At 39.9% G+C, this 17,477-nt stretch overlaps 1 protein-coding gene across 12 annotated transcripts in view; it reads right to left on the bottom strand.

Moving 5' to 3' along the window:
* Cdk12 (cyclin dependent kinase 12) overlaps window positions 1–17,477 on the bottom strand; it is an 81,649-nt gene that overhangs the window by 15,263 nt on the left and 48,909 nt on the right. For 8 of the 12 annotated variants that reach the window (XR_002387579.2, XR_002387581.2, XR_002387585.2 and 5 more), the window contains exons 10-14: window positions 16,256–16,372; window positions 15,340–15,471; window positions 13,495–13,709; window positions 11,576–12,028; window positions 7,370–7,787 (exon numbers count right to left, since the gene is read on the bottom strand). Coding sequence is in view for 3 of the 12 variants with exons in the window: in XM_021239910.2 (XP_021095569.1) it covers window positions 7,075–7,787; window positions 11,576–12,028; window positions 13,495–13,709; window positions 15,340–15,471; window positions 16,256–16,372 (1,630 nt within the window). In the remaining 9 variants the exon portion in view is untranslated. Of the gene's footprint in view, window positions 1–3,845; window positions 7,788–11,575; window positions 12,029–13,494; window positions 13,710–15,339; window positions 15,472–16,255; window positions 16,373–17,477 lie in introns of those variants that run through there. The other 4 variants (XM_021239910.2, XM_004859501.3, XM_004859502.3 and 1 more) reach the window with 3 other exon arrangements.

The following is a 17,477-nucleotide window of genomic DNA, read 5'->3' as shown; positions in this document are numbered from 1 at the left end:
GGTCATGACCTGATTTGCTAGAATGAAAGTCAACCCCAGTACTAAAATAAATTTTGCTCTTGATCAGGCCTGCTTCTGTCATTTCAGAAGTCTCTAGAATGAAGAAGTTATTTGCATCTTTCAACTGTCTGGTGGGTACTTCCTTAGATCAACCCCACCCTCAAACGCTGGGTCTTCACTTCCTCTAGGTTAGCCCTGTGTGGTCAGAGAGGAAAAAGTGGCCCATTGCTCTCTGTATCACCTACAATTGCTCAGGATAATAAAAGGGATTTGCCTTTTACTCCTTCCAAGCCTTACCCTCAAGATGCTTAAGAATCAAGACACTAAAACAAAGCAGTTAGCACAGTGCCTGACACAGAGTAGGTACTTGATGTCAGTTTCCTTTTTCTCCTTTCTTCCAACACCATAGGTTTCGCTACCTTCTTGGGCCTGGTTTTTCACTGAGCAAAAATGGCAATGAACTAAACACATTCATGTCTTTTAGTAGCTCCGCCATTCTATGACTAACTCACATACTCCAGTTTCTTTGCTCTTGTGTGGACTGCCCTCATTTAGGTCTAAAACAAGAGAAATGTTAGTTTCCAGGATGACCTAAAATTCATAGAACTACTTGTAAGAGTTTTAAAACTTGACAAATAAAAGTCATTCTTAACATGATTCTCCTCATTCCTGAATTACTCTTAAAGTGTGTTGAGAGTAGTGGTAAGCACATGTTCCATATAAACTACTTAGTACTTTTGCTTGTATTCTCGAGGTCCTTACAGAAAATGTTATCACACTATCCCTGACTAAGGGTTCTAGGCCCATCCTCCAACCTTGAAGATACTACTACTATGATCAAGGGGAGCTCTGGGCACAGGTGCTTCATTAGGAACTTCCTGAAACAAAGCATGAACTCTAAAGCAACTATCTCCTAAATTTCAGGGCATAATTTTTCCTTCCATCCCATATCTGACTTTTCCCACAGCCCAGCTACAAGACTGCTCTAGTTCTCCCTTCTTAGCCTTATCTCTACCTCCTTTTTCTATTGCTATTTTCTGGCAACTTAGAAGTTCCTGAATTATTTAGAGACTGGACTCCTAAAATTTCTGTCTTTGAATTCAGTGTTTTCTCCAGGCCTGAAAGCATTCAACATTGCACTAGTCTAGGGCAAGCGGTTGTCTACAAGCTGACCCTAACCAAGGATGCCCTCAATTAGGCATTGAGGAAGTTGAGACACAGGTGTGAGAAGGGTCCCTCTGAGACAGGCCGCCTTGGCAGAGAAAAGACAGACATCTTCCAAGATCCAGGCTCTGGTTCCTCACTTTGCTCCCATTGCTGTACTGTAGCCCTTCTAAAAGGCTTCTTCACACTGCTTCCCTCAGGAATGGTTTAGCTTGGATAAAATGTCCTTTATTTCACTAGATCAACTCTAGTTTATAACCATGCCAGAAGTGACATAAAAAAACTCCATTCATTTCTAGGTCCTAGAATCTTTCTTCATGGCTCTCTCGTCTGCTGTAGCTCAAGGCTGTAGAGCAAGACAGCTTCATCAACAACTGCCCATCTAGAGGGCAGCAAAGACTAACCCCACACCAGCCTCTTTCTTGCAGCCCTGGACTACTAGTTTTTGCAGTAAGAGACGTGAGAGCAATGCAGTTGTCAAGAGCATTTTGGCATCCAGTGAATAATCACCAGGTCATCAAAGCAGCCTGTTTTCTATTTGACACTAGAACCTTTTACTCACCAAGCTTTCCTTCCCAGACACCCTCTGTAACTACTTAGAAATGGCAACAGTAATAGCCAACAATCTCAGACCAAGGGAGAAAAGGTGAAGGGCCAAAGAGGGGAAGCAGGAATACTGAAAAAAACAACTTGCTGGCTTTCACTGCCAGAAAAAAGAATCTTTTGTACTCCACATAACTTGAATTAAAACTCCTTTCATAAATCTTGGTAATTAGGAACTATTTTAGGGTAGGGATTTAGCTCAGTGGTTCTGCCGCTTGCCTCGAAAATTAGGAAGTATTTTGTCCTCCTTGAACTCCTACCCATAGATGGAGGATTCGGATGGACATTTGCCTTAATTATGTACCTCTAAAGACCCTTCAAAACCATGAAACAGCAGTAACCCTAAATACTGAGCAGGGGAGAGCAATCAATATCTATGGTAGGCTTAAATCATTCAATTCAGAGTGTGGGGAGAAGACAAAAAAGGATATGAAAAGTGGATGGATGGGGTGATGGAGACAACTATCTACAGGAAGGAGTGGTGAAGTACCACCAATGGTTCCTTCAGGGGCTACATTCCCCTGAGGTCTTCCTACCGTAGCTGGAGTATCTCCCACTGATCAGGTGTTCACAAGGGGGCTCCTCTAGATGAGAAAGGCCGCACTTGGACAATAAAACCAACCACAGTATCCAGGAATGTTCACTTTGTCTCTTAGGACAAGCAGAAGACTCAGCAGCCACTCCCTTGGAATGATGGATTTCATAATTAAGGAACTCCCCATTCCCATTCCACTTAGCCCTGCACAATGACTAAATTGTGAAAAGAGAGTCACTCACAGCTAAAAGAAGTCAAGTTATAGAAAAACTTTTGATAAAAACAGAAACTCTACTTTAGCACCAACAGTGCTAATTAACTTCCTTGAGGTGTTAGCCTTACAACACAGCTAAGCATGCCTGCCCGGGAGAACAGCACCATGCCAAACAGTATGATTTCTAGTCAGAAATGGCCTTCGGGATGACACTGAATAAAGTCCACCCCCATCAGGTCCTCAGCCTTTAGTCCCAGAGCTGAGAAGACAGCCACTGGTGTAAAGGGGCACAATATTCTCTAGCAGGGCGAAGTTCACTCTTAGTCAGGAACTTACAATATATAGACCTAAAACTAATTCCTTTCCTCTGGAGACTAACCAGGAACTGGACCATCTTTAGCTTCCCATTCTCGTTCTGGGTCAAGAAGACATGACAGCCCACAGGCAAAGGAACATCAAAAGTTCTGAGGATTCAAAAACAGGCTGGCAACCTTTATCAGCAGCAGTTTCTGAATTTCACTTCCTCCCAGTTTTGCTTGTTCTGGTGTACCCCTTAACCCTGTGCAACATGCTTGCCCCACTTACAACTTCCAGATACTTTTCTCCTCCCCCCAACCCCCATGGATTCTATCTGCTCTTCCAAAATGTTGTAAGTGGCAGGATTATAGTACAAGGGAATATTACAAGGGAATATTTATTCTCAGTGTTCTAAGCCAGGAAAGAGAAGGGTAAACAACTCCTTAGGTGGAGATGGGAAAGATTTTTAGAAATAGGGACTTGATTTTAACTTTTTAAAAACTTTTGATTCACTTTCTGGATTGACAACACACCAGGAAACCTCAACAGAGCTAGGTACACAAATCTGCATGCTGACCTTGTTAACATCGAGGGAACCGGGTGGGGGTGGAATGACAGGGAGCCTGATATAAGGCCAATTCTTTGGGTCTAAGCAGTTTCTTACCAACTTCCCTTGAAGACTGTTGAGCTCAAACCCACTTACCTCTCCTGTCAGGAGGAGTCAGGGTACAAGAAGCTCAACTCTTGATGGCTTGGTACCACCATTTGTGTAACTGTTTTCTACTTTTTAAAAAGTCACATTTTCTGGATTCCTCATTAAAAAAAAAAAAAATCTCTAGTTTCTAGTCTAGCATTTTCAGGCACCGTTTCAAATCCTAAGCATGTTTTGCTTTGTTTTCATTAGTTTATGAAGTCTATAGCAATTCTGAGACAGAGAAGCCCTAAGATAAAGTGGAGGAAAAATGTCCTTCATACATGAGATATGCTCAGAGGGTATAGAAATTAGAAGTAAATGCAATGGAGCAAAAGTGGTATAGTAACAGGAAATATTTAATTTTCCAATCTCCACTTTCCATTTTTATAAACTGAAAAGAAAAAAATTTAATATATTACAAAATATCTGTACACAGACAAGGTACACCTGGTGAGGGGCAAAAACAAGAGAGAGAAAGGAATACAGTGTCAGGAACCTAGGAATCAGGAGAATGAGGTGGCAACTGACACTTTTCGGATGCAGCACTCTCTCTCAAAACCTGCTGGTAACCATTTTAGCACTCTAACTATATATGCATATTACACACACACACAAACACACACACACACACACACACACGTGATTGGGTGATGTCTATGGCATAAGCTAACAAAAGCCCTCCTTACAAATTTGTGCTAACTGCCCTGCTTTAAACATAGAGCTGATGTCGTTTTCAAGTCCTCATCGTTCCTATGGACAGCTGAAGAAAAAACTAAGGAAACTGGGTCAAGAAAATTTGTTTTCAAAACCACAAAAATGATCACAGTCAAACCAGTTTTGCTTCTCATTTGTGAACAATCAGATTTCTCATCTGTTCAAAACAATGTACTTAACAGGCTTAGTATCTCTTGTGGTACAATAGTTAAAATCAAAACCACTTTTGAATGGAATAACTGGATTTGTGATTTTTGTATAGTCAAGTTGCTATTCAGTCAAACCTTTTACTTTGATCACATTTATAACATAGCTGAAAAATTACCAAATACCTTTTCTTTCTCCACACAGATTCCAGGATATTTAAATGACTTTTTCCTCTGCCTTTTAGAAAGAGCCAAAATAACAAAATATTTTTTCTTCCTTTGTTTTTTTTTTTAAATTTTAAAGGTTAGACTCCCAAAATGGGGCCAGGGATGAGATGGGTCATACACACACACACACACACACACACACACACACACACATTCACACATATACCCGTTCCCCCTTCCCTAGGAGGGATGGGGAATGGAAGCTTAAGTATATCATTTAGAATTTTTGGCATAATTAAACATAAGGGAAAAGGGGAGGGAAAAAGTTATTGATGACTGCTGATAACCAAAATACAATGAAAATATACAGAGAATTTTATTCATATTTCATGGGAAAACAATTCTTTTTCACTGAACAGATACTTTTGTAAGTATCCACGGCTCAGCTTCTTTAATGAAAAACAGGGGCAGTGGGGCCCAATACCTCAAATCTGAATATTCTAAAATACAAAGGCCATATCTGAAGACTAAGAAGTCCACAGAGAGAAGACTCAGATGAACCCTAATGGAATTTACTGACAGCATGTCAATGTGCTGAGTAAATCTAATTTGACACACTGGTATAAAAGCCATCAAAGCCAAAATGGCTAGAAAGTTCTCTTACTCTTACTAATCAGTGTTTGGCCACAAGGGCAAGGCCAGACCAAAAACCAGAGAATAATAAAGAAATACACACACCAATCTCTACCTATTTCAGTAATGGGAAAACAATCTTCATGTAAGCATCTGAAGAGGGTTCTTTTGTTTTTTTAAAGATTTTTTAAAATTAATGCACCTTTCTCTTATAAGTAATTTTATTTTTAATGTAATAACTTGGCATTGAAACATGAAGCTTGTTCTGAAGACTATTCTCCATGATGCTACAGCATGTTTGCCTTTTCTTTGTAAAAGTGGGTTAACCTACAGTTCACAAAGGACTAACTCTGTGCTGATAAGTTCTATGACATGTGTCTGTTTCTAAAACACACCATATGCTGGTACTCACAGGAATGGAAGTCAGAATGAGAAGCCTCCCAAGTTATCCCACCTTGAGAGGCTTTCTCTTTCCTATTTCCTGTTTATGATAAGGCAAAGTTCTTGCCAGGAAGTCATACTTTAACATTTTACCAAAACCAAAACCGAATCACTGGAGGAAAATCCCTAAAAGAACTGGCAGGATATACATGCTAGGATGTGTACGTGTCAATACTGTTCTTTCTCATATTATTATTTTTAAAGGCTATCAGGTATTGATAGAGCTTCAGAAAAATATCCATTCTAAACTAGATTACATTTCCATGTATTTTCAGGATGTTTCTTTTTTCTTTGACAATATCACAATGCTGTTTCAGAGGGTTTTTTGTTTTGACATAAAAATATATGTGTAAACAATATGCTAACTCCCATTAGCCCTCTAGGCAGATAGAGGCATCATCTCTAACCACACTTCAGTAGCAATGTCCTATGCTGTCCATATTTACAAATCAACTTCCCCATCAGAATATGGTTTTTAAAAAAACAAAACATTTTAGAATTGAAGAGTTACAGAGAACAATGTAGGATTTTGAATTTCCTTTCTTTTATTAAAAAAAAAAGTAAAGAATTATTCCAGGTTTGTGGGCATCTCAATTTTTTTTTCCAAACAAATGCCTCAAGAAGGAGAAGAAGAAGGAGAAGGAGAAGAAGGGAGGAGCAAGGAGGAGGGAGAAAGAGAAGACTGGAGAAAGGAAGAAAGGAGTGAGGGAGGGGAAGTAGAGAAGATGAGCAGAAATGCAAAGATACTGGGTAAAGTTTACCTGCTTGCCCAAGAATGCCATTTTCTAAAACCTGCTTTATTGTGCAGGGAGGAGGCATAGCTTTTGTCAAAATGGAGCAAACTTTAAGAATGAGTAATTTATTTGGAAAAAAGTTATATTCAAGATGCTCAATGGGGACAGAGGAGTGTTCACTTATAAACTAAAATGTGAGATGGTGGAGAGGAAGGAAACATTTATTTAAATCAGCCAGGCCACTCTGCTTCCCTTCTAGCAAAAGCCTAAGAGCAGCTCAAATATTGTGAACACTATGCTCTTTAAAGGGGGGAAAACTGTATTAAAATTCAAAAGAAAGAAATCACAAAACAAACCCACAAAATTTTAAAAATCAAAGAGCCTGAGCCATCTCAAAACGGAAACTTTTCTCTCTTCTGCTCAAGAAGTGCAGGCAATAAGCTAACACATTTACTTTTCAGTTGAACGACCCTCTCCATATTCTCTACTGTCTCCTATGTAGAGCTGAAGGAAATGTTCTGGCTATAGCCCATCGGCGGGGAACTGGTGCCAACATCATTATTTTATAAGTCGCCTGCTAGTTGCAAGTGAGCAAGGAATAAAACAGACAGCTTTGCAGTAGCCAAATGCAGATAATTACCTCACTCTGGCAAATGATTTCATTAAACGTTCAGAGGACTGGATGGAAAGATGGACAGGGAAGGAACTTTCAGGACAATGGACTCTCTGGGTTAGTAAGGAACTCCTCTCCCTCGTCCCCCTCTTGGTGGGACTCTTGCAGATCCCCGAAAGAGTTTTCCATAAGCAGAAGACTGAGCTGGGCCCCCCCAGTGAAGGGTTGCTCCTGAGCTGCTGGTCCCAGGGGTTCCTGGCCCCAGCTCCCCATAGTTTTGCAATTTGGTCTCTGTGTGCACCACAGAGTTGCTGCTTCCCTCCGCCTTCAGGAACGGCTGCCCGGCCACTGAGTGTAATGCTAAGGGAACCCTGGCAAAACGGAGATCCTGGTCCCCTGGGAACTGCACTGACCCTGTGCCCTGGTAACTGCTGGACTCCCCAAGGTGGCTCACAGAGCCTGAGAAGGTCCTGTTCTTCACCAGGGTCTGGACCAAGGATTCTGTCAAGGCTGGACCAGAGCTGCGTTCATCAGTGTCAGTGGCACTGAACCCTGTTTCAGGCCCATCTGTGTTTCCGTAAGTCCTGTTTGGATGGGGTCGGGTGGAGTATTCCATTGGTCTCAAGGCCTGGTGCTCATGTGGCAGGTGGCCAGGAGGCTCTGCTTCAGGCTGGGATAAAAGTTGCAGCAAGGCGGCTGTCACGGCGGGGTTCAACTCCTGGGGGGCGCTGGAAAGATCGCCTTCAACCAGAGGGGGTGGAGGTGGCGGCGGTGGAGGTCCAGGGGGTTCAGGGGGCCTCTTCTCTGGTGGAAGAATGTGAGGAGGACATGCTGTGGAAGGGTTACTTCTTTTAAACACCATCTTAAAAATCACATGTGATTATTCGCACACACTCACACATACACGCACACTGCCCAACATAAACAAGTATCAATACAAATTAGCAAATATATAAAGAATAAAATCTTGGGATCAGAAAACTGTAATTTATAACTAAAATCAAGTTTTGAAAACATTTGCATCTGGATCTAATAGCTGGTGTAAAAGGATGATATGTTTCAAACCATCGTCCTGATTGTCTTAGATTTCCTCCATTTCCTTCCTTAAAGAACTGTTCTAATGTAGACTGTTGGCAACCTCACCATTCCTTTGTTGCTGTTAGATCAAAACGTTATTGAGGATAAAGCAGACAGAAGGACAGGGAACAATACACATGATGTGGTCACATTTCTAGGACACGATCTTGTTGTACAACCAAGACCTAGCACAGGCTTGGCTAACACATTTACAGAACATTTGATGATATAAGGTTAACCTGAAGTAAAACTTAATGTACAGGAGAGATGAAATAAAGTGAAACTTTCTCATCACCATCATATATAATTGCTTCTCCAAACTTCAGTCGCTGGTCCCCCTAATCATATTCTCAAGAAAGGGATACTAACAACCACAGTGGCATTCAACTTCCTTCATTAACAGTGATTTTAAAGTAGCATACCATAATTTTCTGTTTTATTTTCCTACCTTTTGCATTTTTTTTTTCATTCTATAAAAAAAAAATTCACTATAATAGTGTCATGCAAAATGGGCTGCTGATGAACATTTGTTTATCCTACGACAGTGTAAAGAACTTAGTATTTAGGAACTAATCAGTCTTCACTAACATCTTTTTTTTTTGAGGGGGGTGGTTGGAGACAGGGTCTCACTCTGTAGCTCAGGCTGGCCTCGAATTCTCAGCACTCCTCCTGCCTCAGCCGCCGGAGTGCTCAGATTACAGGCGTGTGCCACCAGCTGAGCACGTCTTTCTTGAAACACTTCCCCAGACTTTCTTTTCTCCACTGCTGTTTAAATTTGCCTAATCATGGCAATCATTTGTCTGATAATGAACTCCTGCAAAGGCAGGAGAGAAGAGACGTAAAATGGTGTGAGACTGAGGATGTACAAAACCACTGAGACAGAAGTAGGGTCAGAACAGTGTCTTCAGAGAGCTGGGACTCACCCTGCTTAAGAAAAGGCTTGGAACATCTTCTAAATGACTGATTTTTCTTTTCCCATGTTTTCCCCATGGAAGCATGTTTTAAAATATTCAGTCATTCTAACATTTTTGAGCTAACAGTGGTATGAAATCATTAGATAAGCTGAAAGCAATTTTTTGTTATAATTATTTTCATAATTAGCATATTCACCTTGATTTTATTTTACAAAAACACTAAGTTTGCATTCCCTAAGCATGCAGATGAAAGCATTCTGGAAATGCTATATAAAATCTTAGGTTGTGCAGTGTAAGGATGAGTGTTAGGTGCTATATATAATATACAAGGCGGCTGATCAACGGTCTCAGTTTTCCCAGGACTGAGAGGGTTCCAAAGTTGCCAACTATCAGTTTTAAAACCAGGACAGTCCAGGGACAGGCTGTTCATCTTATATGTAGTATACCCAGCAAATTACTTGTTGACTGATGGCCTGGGTGGTGGGCAGCAGGGGAAAATGAATTTAAGGACAGAAAATTAGCTATGGAAAATTCACAATTTGAAGAGTAGATACCCTGACATGCTAAATGGACTATAAGCACCTATGATTTCAGAGCCTTTTGCTGTCAACACCACATATCTTTCTTTTTACTATTTAAGGACATTAAAGTACCCAGTCATTTAAAAGTATGTGGGGATTACACATGCAATGGAACACCAGGGGTTTTAACACTGAGGGCAAACAACTTTAAAAATGCATAACTTCAAAAGTGGGCAAATTTAAACTTACATTTTCCAACTACACTACTTTTCATATTTAAACTTTATCTTTTATGTAAATGGCCTAATTGTGTGTTTCAACAGAATTAATTCTTGGGCTCAAATTCACATATATCAAATGAAAATTCTATTTCAAAATAGCAACACAGATGGATTGTAAAGGACTAAAGTTAAAACTTCTTAAAGGAATTAAAAAATATGAATTACAAATCATATTGTTGTAAGATTTAAATTGTTAATGTTGTCAATCTTTAACAGTTTTGTACTAATGCAGGGAGGTATTAAGTAAATGTAAAAATAACTTAAAACCTTTTTAAAATTTATTAAGATTTCAACCACTGCCCTTTCCCAACAAGTACAGAATAACTGAAGAGTAGCCAAACTGATAGGCTGTCACCTAGGCTTACAGTCTGCCCTCTGGTGGAAGTGCTAATGAACAGTGCAATGGCCAGGGAAGAGGCATCGAGGAAGAGGGAAAGTCTATAATAATTAGCTGTGCATTTTATGTTATCCTCTGAAAAGTTAATCCAACAATTTCTGACCATAGGTCAGTCAGGCCTCAGCTTTAGTTCCATTTCATTAGGTGGCTGACAGTCTGCTGGTTCAATTATTGAGAGGATTTCTTCCAATCACTACGCTATTTAGTTTGACCCACTTCTTTCAGGCATTTTCAATAGAGCTGAATCTTTCTCAGTGGGTGGAGGAGGGAGGAGTCAGAACCTGAGTGATGAGACAAAGAGGCTGCTGCTTTACTTCTATGTAGCCTGTCCTGTTACTCCAGGCCCTGGAGTCTCTTAGAAACAGCTGCTCATGACAGTGTGGCAAAGTAATAAGGAAGCACATGAGCTCCAGTTTTTGCCAAAGGGCTACAGCCAAACTTATCTAAATTCCCTGGATTGTGGTTTTCCTATTTGTAAAGTAAGGGACTAATTTTCTTTATTACCTTCCACTTTTAAGTATTTTCATATATGAAAAATGACCTTAGACTACTGAAAATAAAGCATGTATTTTCTGCACTATTCCACATGAAATGTGAACGCAGGTCCCTAGAGTTGAAGGGCTAGTGAACCTCTTCAGCCCTGTGCCTCTTCTTATTCCCCAATTCATGGGGTCTTCATAGACAGTGAAAATTTCCAAGGAGTTGAAAACAGGACAGATTTTGCAAATAACACTGTGAATCAAAATTCATGAGAGAATTTGAACTTCTTTTTTCTCTAATAAATTGCATGCTGTGGTCATGTGAGATCATGGTATAATATTTTTTTCAGATTTTTTTTTCTTTTTTATAATGTTGGGGTCCATTCCATTGTTTCTTTCAGGGAACACATACTTAAAGGAATCGTTTTTGTATGCTATTATTTTTTGAAAGGAAATATATGGTGTTAATTATCTACTTAGAGCTGTTCCCAAATTGTTCTTCAAGAAATTAAAGTGATAATTTTATTGGGGTTTTCTTGACTGGATCTTCCAGGTAAGACTCCCATATCCAGCATCCACTCCACTAGAAGTAAGGAAATACAATGTGACAACAGTTTGTTCTAGGACCAGCCGGGTACCACACACACAGTGATTCAAGACACATTACTAGCCATGGCTGTGGTTTCCTTGGTTAGAACAAAGGGGTTTTACTTACCTACATCCTACAAAGTGGAAAAACAATCAGTATATGGAAGGTGCTTTGAGAAGCTCTGAGACTTAAATAAAAGAAGTTGGCTAAGAAATACATCACCTTGGTGCAATGTTCTCCTGTAGACTAGGTTACAGAAAAACTGAAACGGAGGTCATTGATGTGAAAAATAAAATGTTAGAGATTTTTAAGAGGATCAACAGCACCTGAGCTCAATGAGATTCATGACCGGTCTGTTTACCTGCTGCCTCCTCCTGTGGCATTGTGGGAGTTCTTCGGGGCCCCTGTGACCCACTATTCTTGTCACTGTTGTTTTCCTCTATGTTGCTCGCTGGCTCCTGGGTTTTCATCAGCTGACTCAAGAGAACTGCCAACATATTCTGCATGTCAGCTGGTGTGCTTGAAGCTTCAGGGGTCGTCTGTTCTGCTGAAGGCAGGGCTGCTGGAGCAGGGGGTGGTTCCTTCAAAGACTCCTCTGGGGGTATGGGCTCTGAGTTCTGCTGCTGGGAAGTGGCTTCTGTCAGGGCATTGATGGATTGGTTGAGGGCTTCCAGCTGTTGCTGCATCTCCGGGTTAGAGTGAATGTTAAGCAGCTGTGCCATCTGAGGGATGCTCAGGTCAGTTTGGCTATGCAGCAGGTTCAGTAACACTGCTAATTCACTTTGATTCAGCTGTTGTGTGATGTCACCAAGGCCTGTGGGGAGACAGTGGAGCCAATATAAGAGGATGAGGTAGGGCAGGGGCCCCTTGCCTTCTTCAACTGGTAACAGCAACTTATAATATCTAAAGAATGATGTTTTACTTTGAGTATCTCATTTTTCATGTCTCAAATTGTCAGGACATAGGTTGTTAATCTTTATACTTTGGCTTAAAAATACAGAGATTAAAAAATCTCTGTGTGAAAGTGATTTCATTTTTTCTGTAATCCTCATGGTCAGTGATTTTTCAACCTTTACTGTACATAAGAATTACTAAGCTTTTAAATTTCAAGCAGGGTACGGTTGTACATGCCTGTAATACCAGCATGTGGGAGGATGAAGCAGGAGGCCTGCAAGTTTGAGGCCAGCCTGGGCTACAGAGTAAGACCTCATCTCAATGAAACAAATCAGATGCTTCATGCTTCATCCCTAGAAATCTGGCATTGTGTTTGAGGGTTTTTTTTTTTAAGTTTCTTGGTTGATTCTAATGTGTAGCCAATGTGGAGAACTACTACTGTACATGGATGGGGAACAGAAAGCAAGTCAGAAAAATATTTGCAGTTCAGAAAAATTCGTGGTACTACATAAGTATTTCATTATAATAATAATTATGACACAGTTTTAAATATTTTTAGATCAAATAATAGTTTACATTGGTTCCACTGCCTGCCTTGCAAGTGGAAGGACCTGAGTTTGATCCCCGGTACCAAAAAAACGCCCCAAACAAGTAAGAGTTTACAGGACTAACTACCGATAGTGGTAGAGAACCTATGGCACACGTGCTGCAGTGGGCATGCGAGCCAAGTCGCCCTAGTAGCTGAGCATCAGGTAACAGTTGTTTTTTCTAAACTAAAACCTCAGTATTCAGATTTAATTGCAGTGTTGGCACTCTGTGATAAGTAAGTGGGTTCTGGGTTGCAGTTTGGGGACTCGGTCTTTAAAAGGTTCCCCATCACAGACCCAAAGTAATTATAATTTAACACTGGATTCTAAAATCTTATCAAACCTAACATAATGTGGCTCTAAATTATGTGAATTTGAAAGACATGGGTGAACTAGCCTTAAATTTTGCTTACCTAATTCAATGATTTGTGCCACACAGTATTCCTTACGTCTAGGAAGGAAAATGGTCTACCACGGACTTTGTTAACTGTATGTACCAAACATGGTTTGGTTTATGCTCTCCCCATAAATGAAGACAACCTTGGGCCAGGGATTTAGCTCAGTGGTTCTGCCACCTGCCTCGCAAGCACGAGTTCGATCTCCAATACAAAAAAAAAATGACAACCCTCTTTCTTAAGGCCTCACGGGACAAGGGAGGCCTCTTTCCTAAGGCCTACACTGATGTATAAAAGATACAACACACATGCGCATGCACACTCCTTGCACTTGATCTTCAAAATCTGCCAAAATGTGCTAAGTAAAGAAAATAGAAGCACAAAGGCCCCACTGCAGCACTGACCTACTGAATCCCCAGTCCCGGGCTGCTCCACTTTGCCAGCAGCAGGCTGAGGTGGTACTGGGCTACTGCTCTTCACAGGCTCAGCACTTGTCCCTGAGGTAGTTTCTTTCCGAGAAACTTTGGATGGAGGTGGCTCTTCTACTACAATACCACTTTGTCGCTGCCGTCGCCGTTTCTTACTCCATAATTCATGGCAATCCTGCCAGTGAGGGAGGCTAGAAAAAGACAAAGTAAACAGGAATGCAGTAGTGAGTGAACAAAGGGATAAGGGATTAAAATAAGAAAGCAAACAATATGGAAAGTGGAAATAATAAGGAAAACATAAAAGTTACTGAGGAGTTTAGCAGGATATAAAGAATTATGGCAGATGGGAGCCTGAGGAAATAAGTCTGCAAGTCCAGAAGATTTATAGTGAGAAATGAGAATCTTGCTAATATTAGAGATACAGTGCTATATGAATGCCTATATTCTAGTCAAATACTGGTTTTTTTGACATAATAAGAAAAAAACAAATAAACAGAATTCAGCTGAGTGTGGTGGTGCACACCTGTAATCCCACCACTAAGGGAAGCTGAAGTTCTAGTCTCACTTGAACAACTTAACAGTGAGAGACCTTGACTCAAAATAAAAAATAAAAAGGGGTGAGGATGTAGCTCAGTGGTAGAGCACCCAGGGTTTGATCCCTAGTATAAAAAAAAAGTGTCAAAGAGATGGTCAAACTTCAGCTGGGAATAAATAAAAAGACAAAGATAAAAAGTCTAGGAAAGGTGGTGATTTAAATCTTGGAACCATATAAATATATCATGATTAAATTGCCTCTGTGCAAAATCTGTTATTCGGTCAATGAGGACCAAAGACTTATTCTTTCCTCATTCTGCCCACCAAATCTCCATGACTGAATATTATTAACTTTTTCATCTATGGAGTTTAGCACTATGTATTGTTTGGTATATTTCCAGACTTTCCCATACTCAGTAATATAATCACAAGTCAGTCAAATCTTATGACAAAAATCTCTGTAATAGGAGTTTATAAATTTTAGTAAAAAGGTTAGGTATTTCAACCACATTCAGTATATGAAAATTTTAGTGAGAAATGAATGGGGGCGTTTCTTTGGCATAATCAGCTTTATAGTACCACCTATGCATGTACACCCTATCCATTTCTTCAAGGCATGCAGTCTGTTGTTCTAAAGAAAGAAAATGCAAAAAAAAAACAAACCAGAAGCTACAATACTGTCAGTGATAAATTCAAAGATAAATTATAGGGCCGGGGATTTAGCTCAGTGGTTTTGCTGCCTGATGCGCAAGCGCAAGAACCCGAGTTCAATCCCTGGCAACAACAACAAAAGAAGATAAATTATAGACTTTCTTGGTGCCAGAATATGGGGACACTTTTGCATATCCTACATAATACAAGAACTGCATAAGATTACAATGAAAATGAGACACAAAGATCTTATTTTTCATATCAAAATTCAATGAGCTGACAGTGATGCAAACAAACTATGTAGAATTAAGACTGAGAAAATAACAGTTACCACAGATTTAAGTGACTTAACCAGATGGAATGGGTAAGAGCAAAAACAAGAACACTTTCAAAGAGGTTTGTACAGGGCAGTATTTGGGGGATTAGAGCAAATTAGAACAAAAATTATAGCTAAAGTGAACACTATTTAAAACAATAAAACAAACTTCTCTATCAACCATAATATTCAAGGACATGCCTTCATTTGAGACTTAGCTATTTGTGGTTCTTTTAAATGCTTATTTTGAGCTGCTCAATAAAACTATTATTTTGAGTCCTAGGGGAGGTAGAAGGTCCCTACAAGCCACCAGCACTCACTCTGGCGGAGCCATTTTGCTGAGCTCCACATCTTTAAGGAAGTCACTCTGTAGGGTCTGTTCTGCTGTGCATCGCTTGCTAGGGTCCAGCGTCAGCATGTGATCCAATAAATCAAGTGCTGCTGAAGGAATGCTGTGAAAAGAGAAACACCAAGTTCACAATGACCCTATAGTGTACGAGGGACTAAACCCAGGGCCTATGTACTGAGCTACACTCCCAACCTTTTTTATTATCTCTTATTCTGAGAAAGAGTTTTGCAAGTTGCTAAGTTGCCCAGGCTGGCCTTGAACCTGTGATCCTGGCTCAGCCTCCAGGGTGACAGGATTACAGGCATGCACCACTACAGTTCTTAAACTTGTAAACTTGTGTCAAAAGAGCTCTGAATTTCTAGCTCCATGCAATCCTGAGCAAAGGGAGATGGAAGCTGGCTAATGAGAGTGAACAAATATGCTCCCACACAGGATTTAAGAATTGCTGCAGCTGGGTGTGGTGGCGGACGCCTGTAATCTCAGCACTTGGGAGGCTGAGGCAGGAGGATCATTGTGAGTTTGAGGTCACCCTGAACTACATAGCTAGACCCTGTCTCACCAAACAAACAAACAAACAAACAAGAAAAGAAAGAAACGAAAAGCTGAAATACAGGTAAAAAACATGAAGTCACCAGTTTCATTCTCTTTTCCTTGGGAAAATCAGAAGGACTATAAGGAAATTTATGTATTATTCAAAATAAAATGGTTTTCTATTGTCTAAAGCCCTTAGATGAGAAAAGGGCTGTGATAACACTCATATACTCATAATTCATATATGAAATGTGCAACATTATAAACTGGGACAATATTATCTCCTTAGGCCAGAAAAAAGGGAAGTACCATGTAAGCTGGATCAGAAATGAGGTATACATTTTTGCCAAACTCACAAAGAGAATTCCTCTCGTAGACGCCGTCTATATTGTTTCTTTGGTTTCATGGTGTTGAAGTAAGGCAGTTTGATAACATCAGGCCACACAGCTGGACAAGGACTACCACAGAGACGGCTGAAAACAAAACAAAAAGCAAGAGCAAGAAAGTGAGTAAGTTAGCATCCTGAATTCTGCAGGTTCTAGAAGCAGAAATTATTACCTCCGGAGGACTGGGCAATCTTTGTTTATTATATTAGAGGGTATGCAGAAAGGTAAAACATGACTTTACTGTTTTAAGAATAGAAAGAATAGGATAGAAAAACAACAAGAAAAAATACTGGTGGGCCGGGTATTTAGCTCAGTGGTTTCGTTGCCTGCTGCACAAGCACAAGGACCTGAGTTTGATCCCCGGTACCAAAAAAAAAAAAAGAAAAATAAAAAATACTGGTATAACAATCCAAAGTAATCCTCATACTTGATTTTGTTTTCTTTTTTTTTCAGTACCGGGGATTGAACTCAGGACCTTGTGCTTTCGAGGAAGGTAGTGGAACCACTGAGCTAAATCCCCAGCCCAACACACTTGGTTTTGTAAAGCACATTTTTAATCTCTCAAAGAAGTTTTCATTACCAATTTTGTTCTGTTATTATTAATTTCAAGTACGAGAAATTATAGGAGTGGGTTCTACAGAGTTCTACAGGGAAAAGTGAGATGAGAGACCAAGACTAGAAGTTTTGATACTTGAGAATTTACTGTGTAATAAGCAATGAGTTATGGTATATTATTTTTAAAAAATATCTACATTTGCTTGTTGTATTCTTCCCTTCAATTTTATTGTGGAGAAAAAAAAGGGAATCCGAATTCCATCCTAACCTCAGGCCTTCCCCTTATCTTTTATTTTAGGTTTAATTTTAATATGCATATATATATTAAACTTCTATCTTACGTTCCCCTAAATCATAAAGTTTGACAGAAAAGTCATTTGATTTATAATCGACTCAGTAATTGTCTGCTGAGTAAGTTTAAATTTTAATCTTATTTGTTTTTATTTTTTGGTGCTGGCAATTGAACCCAAGCTCTTGTATCTGGCAAGCACATGCTCTGCCACTGAGCTATACCCTTAGCCCTGTAAATTTAATCAAATTTAAGAAGAAATCAGCCATCCTGAAAACAGTATGCATTTTTTATTTTTTATTTTTTGGAGACAGGGTCTCACTATATAGTTCAGACTGGCCTTAAACT

The sequence above is a fragment of the Heterocephalus glaber genome, unplaced genomic scaffold (assembly GCF_053883595.1).
Source record: "Heterocephalus glaber isolate CG9 unplaced genomic scaffold, H.glaber_assembly_v1.0 deba00001773, whole genome shotgun sequence".
NCBI lineage: Eukaryota > Metazoa > Chordata > Mammalia > Rodentia > Bathyergidae > Heterocephalus > Heterocephalus glaber.
This window is presented reverse-complemented; position numbering and strand designations above follow the sequence as displayed.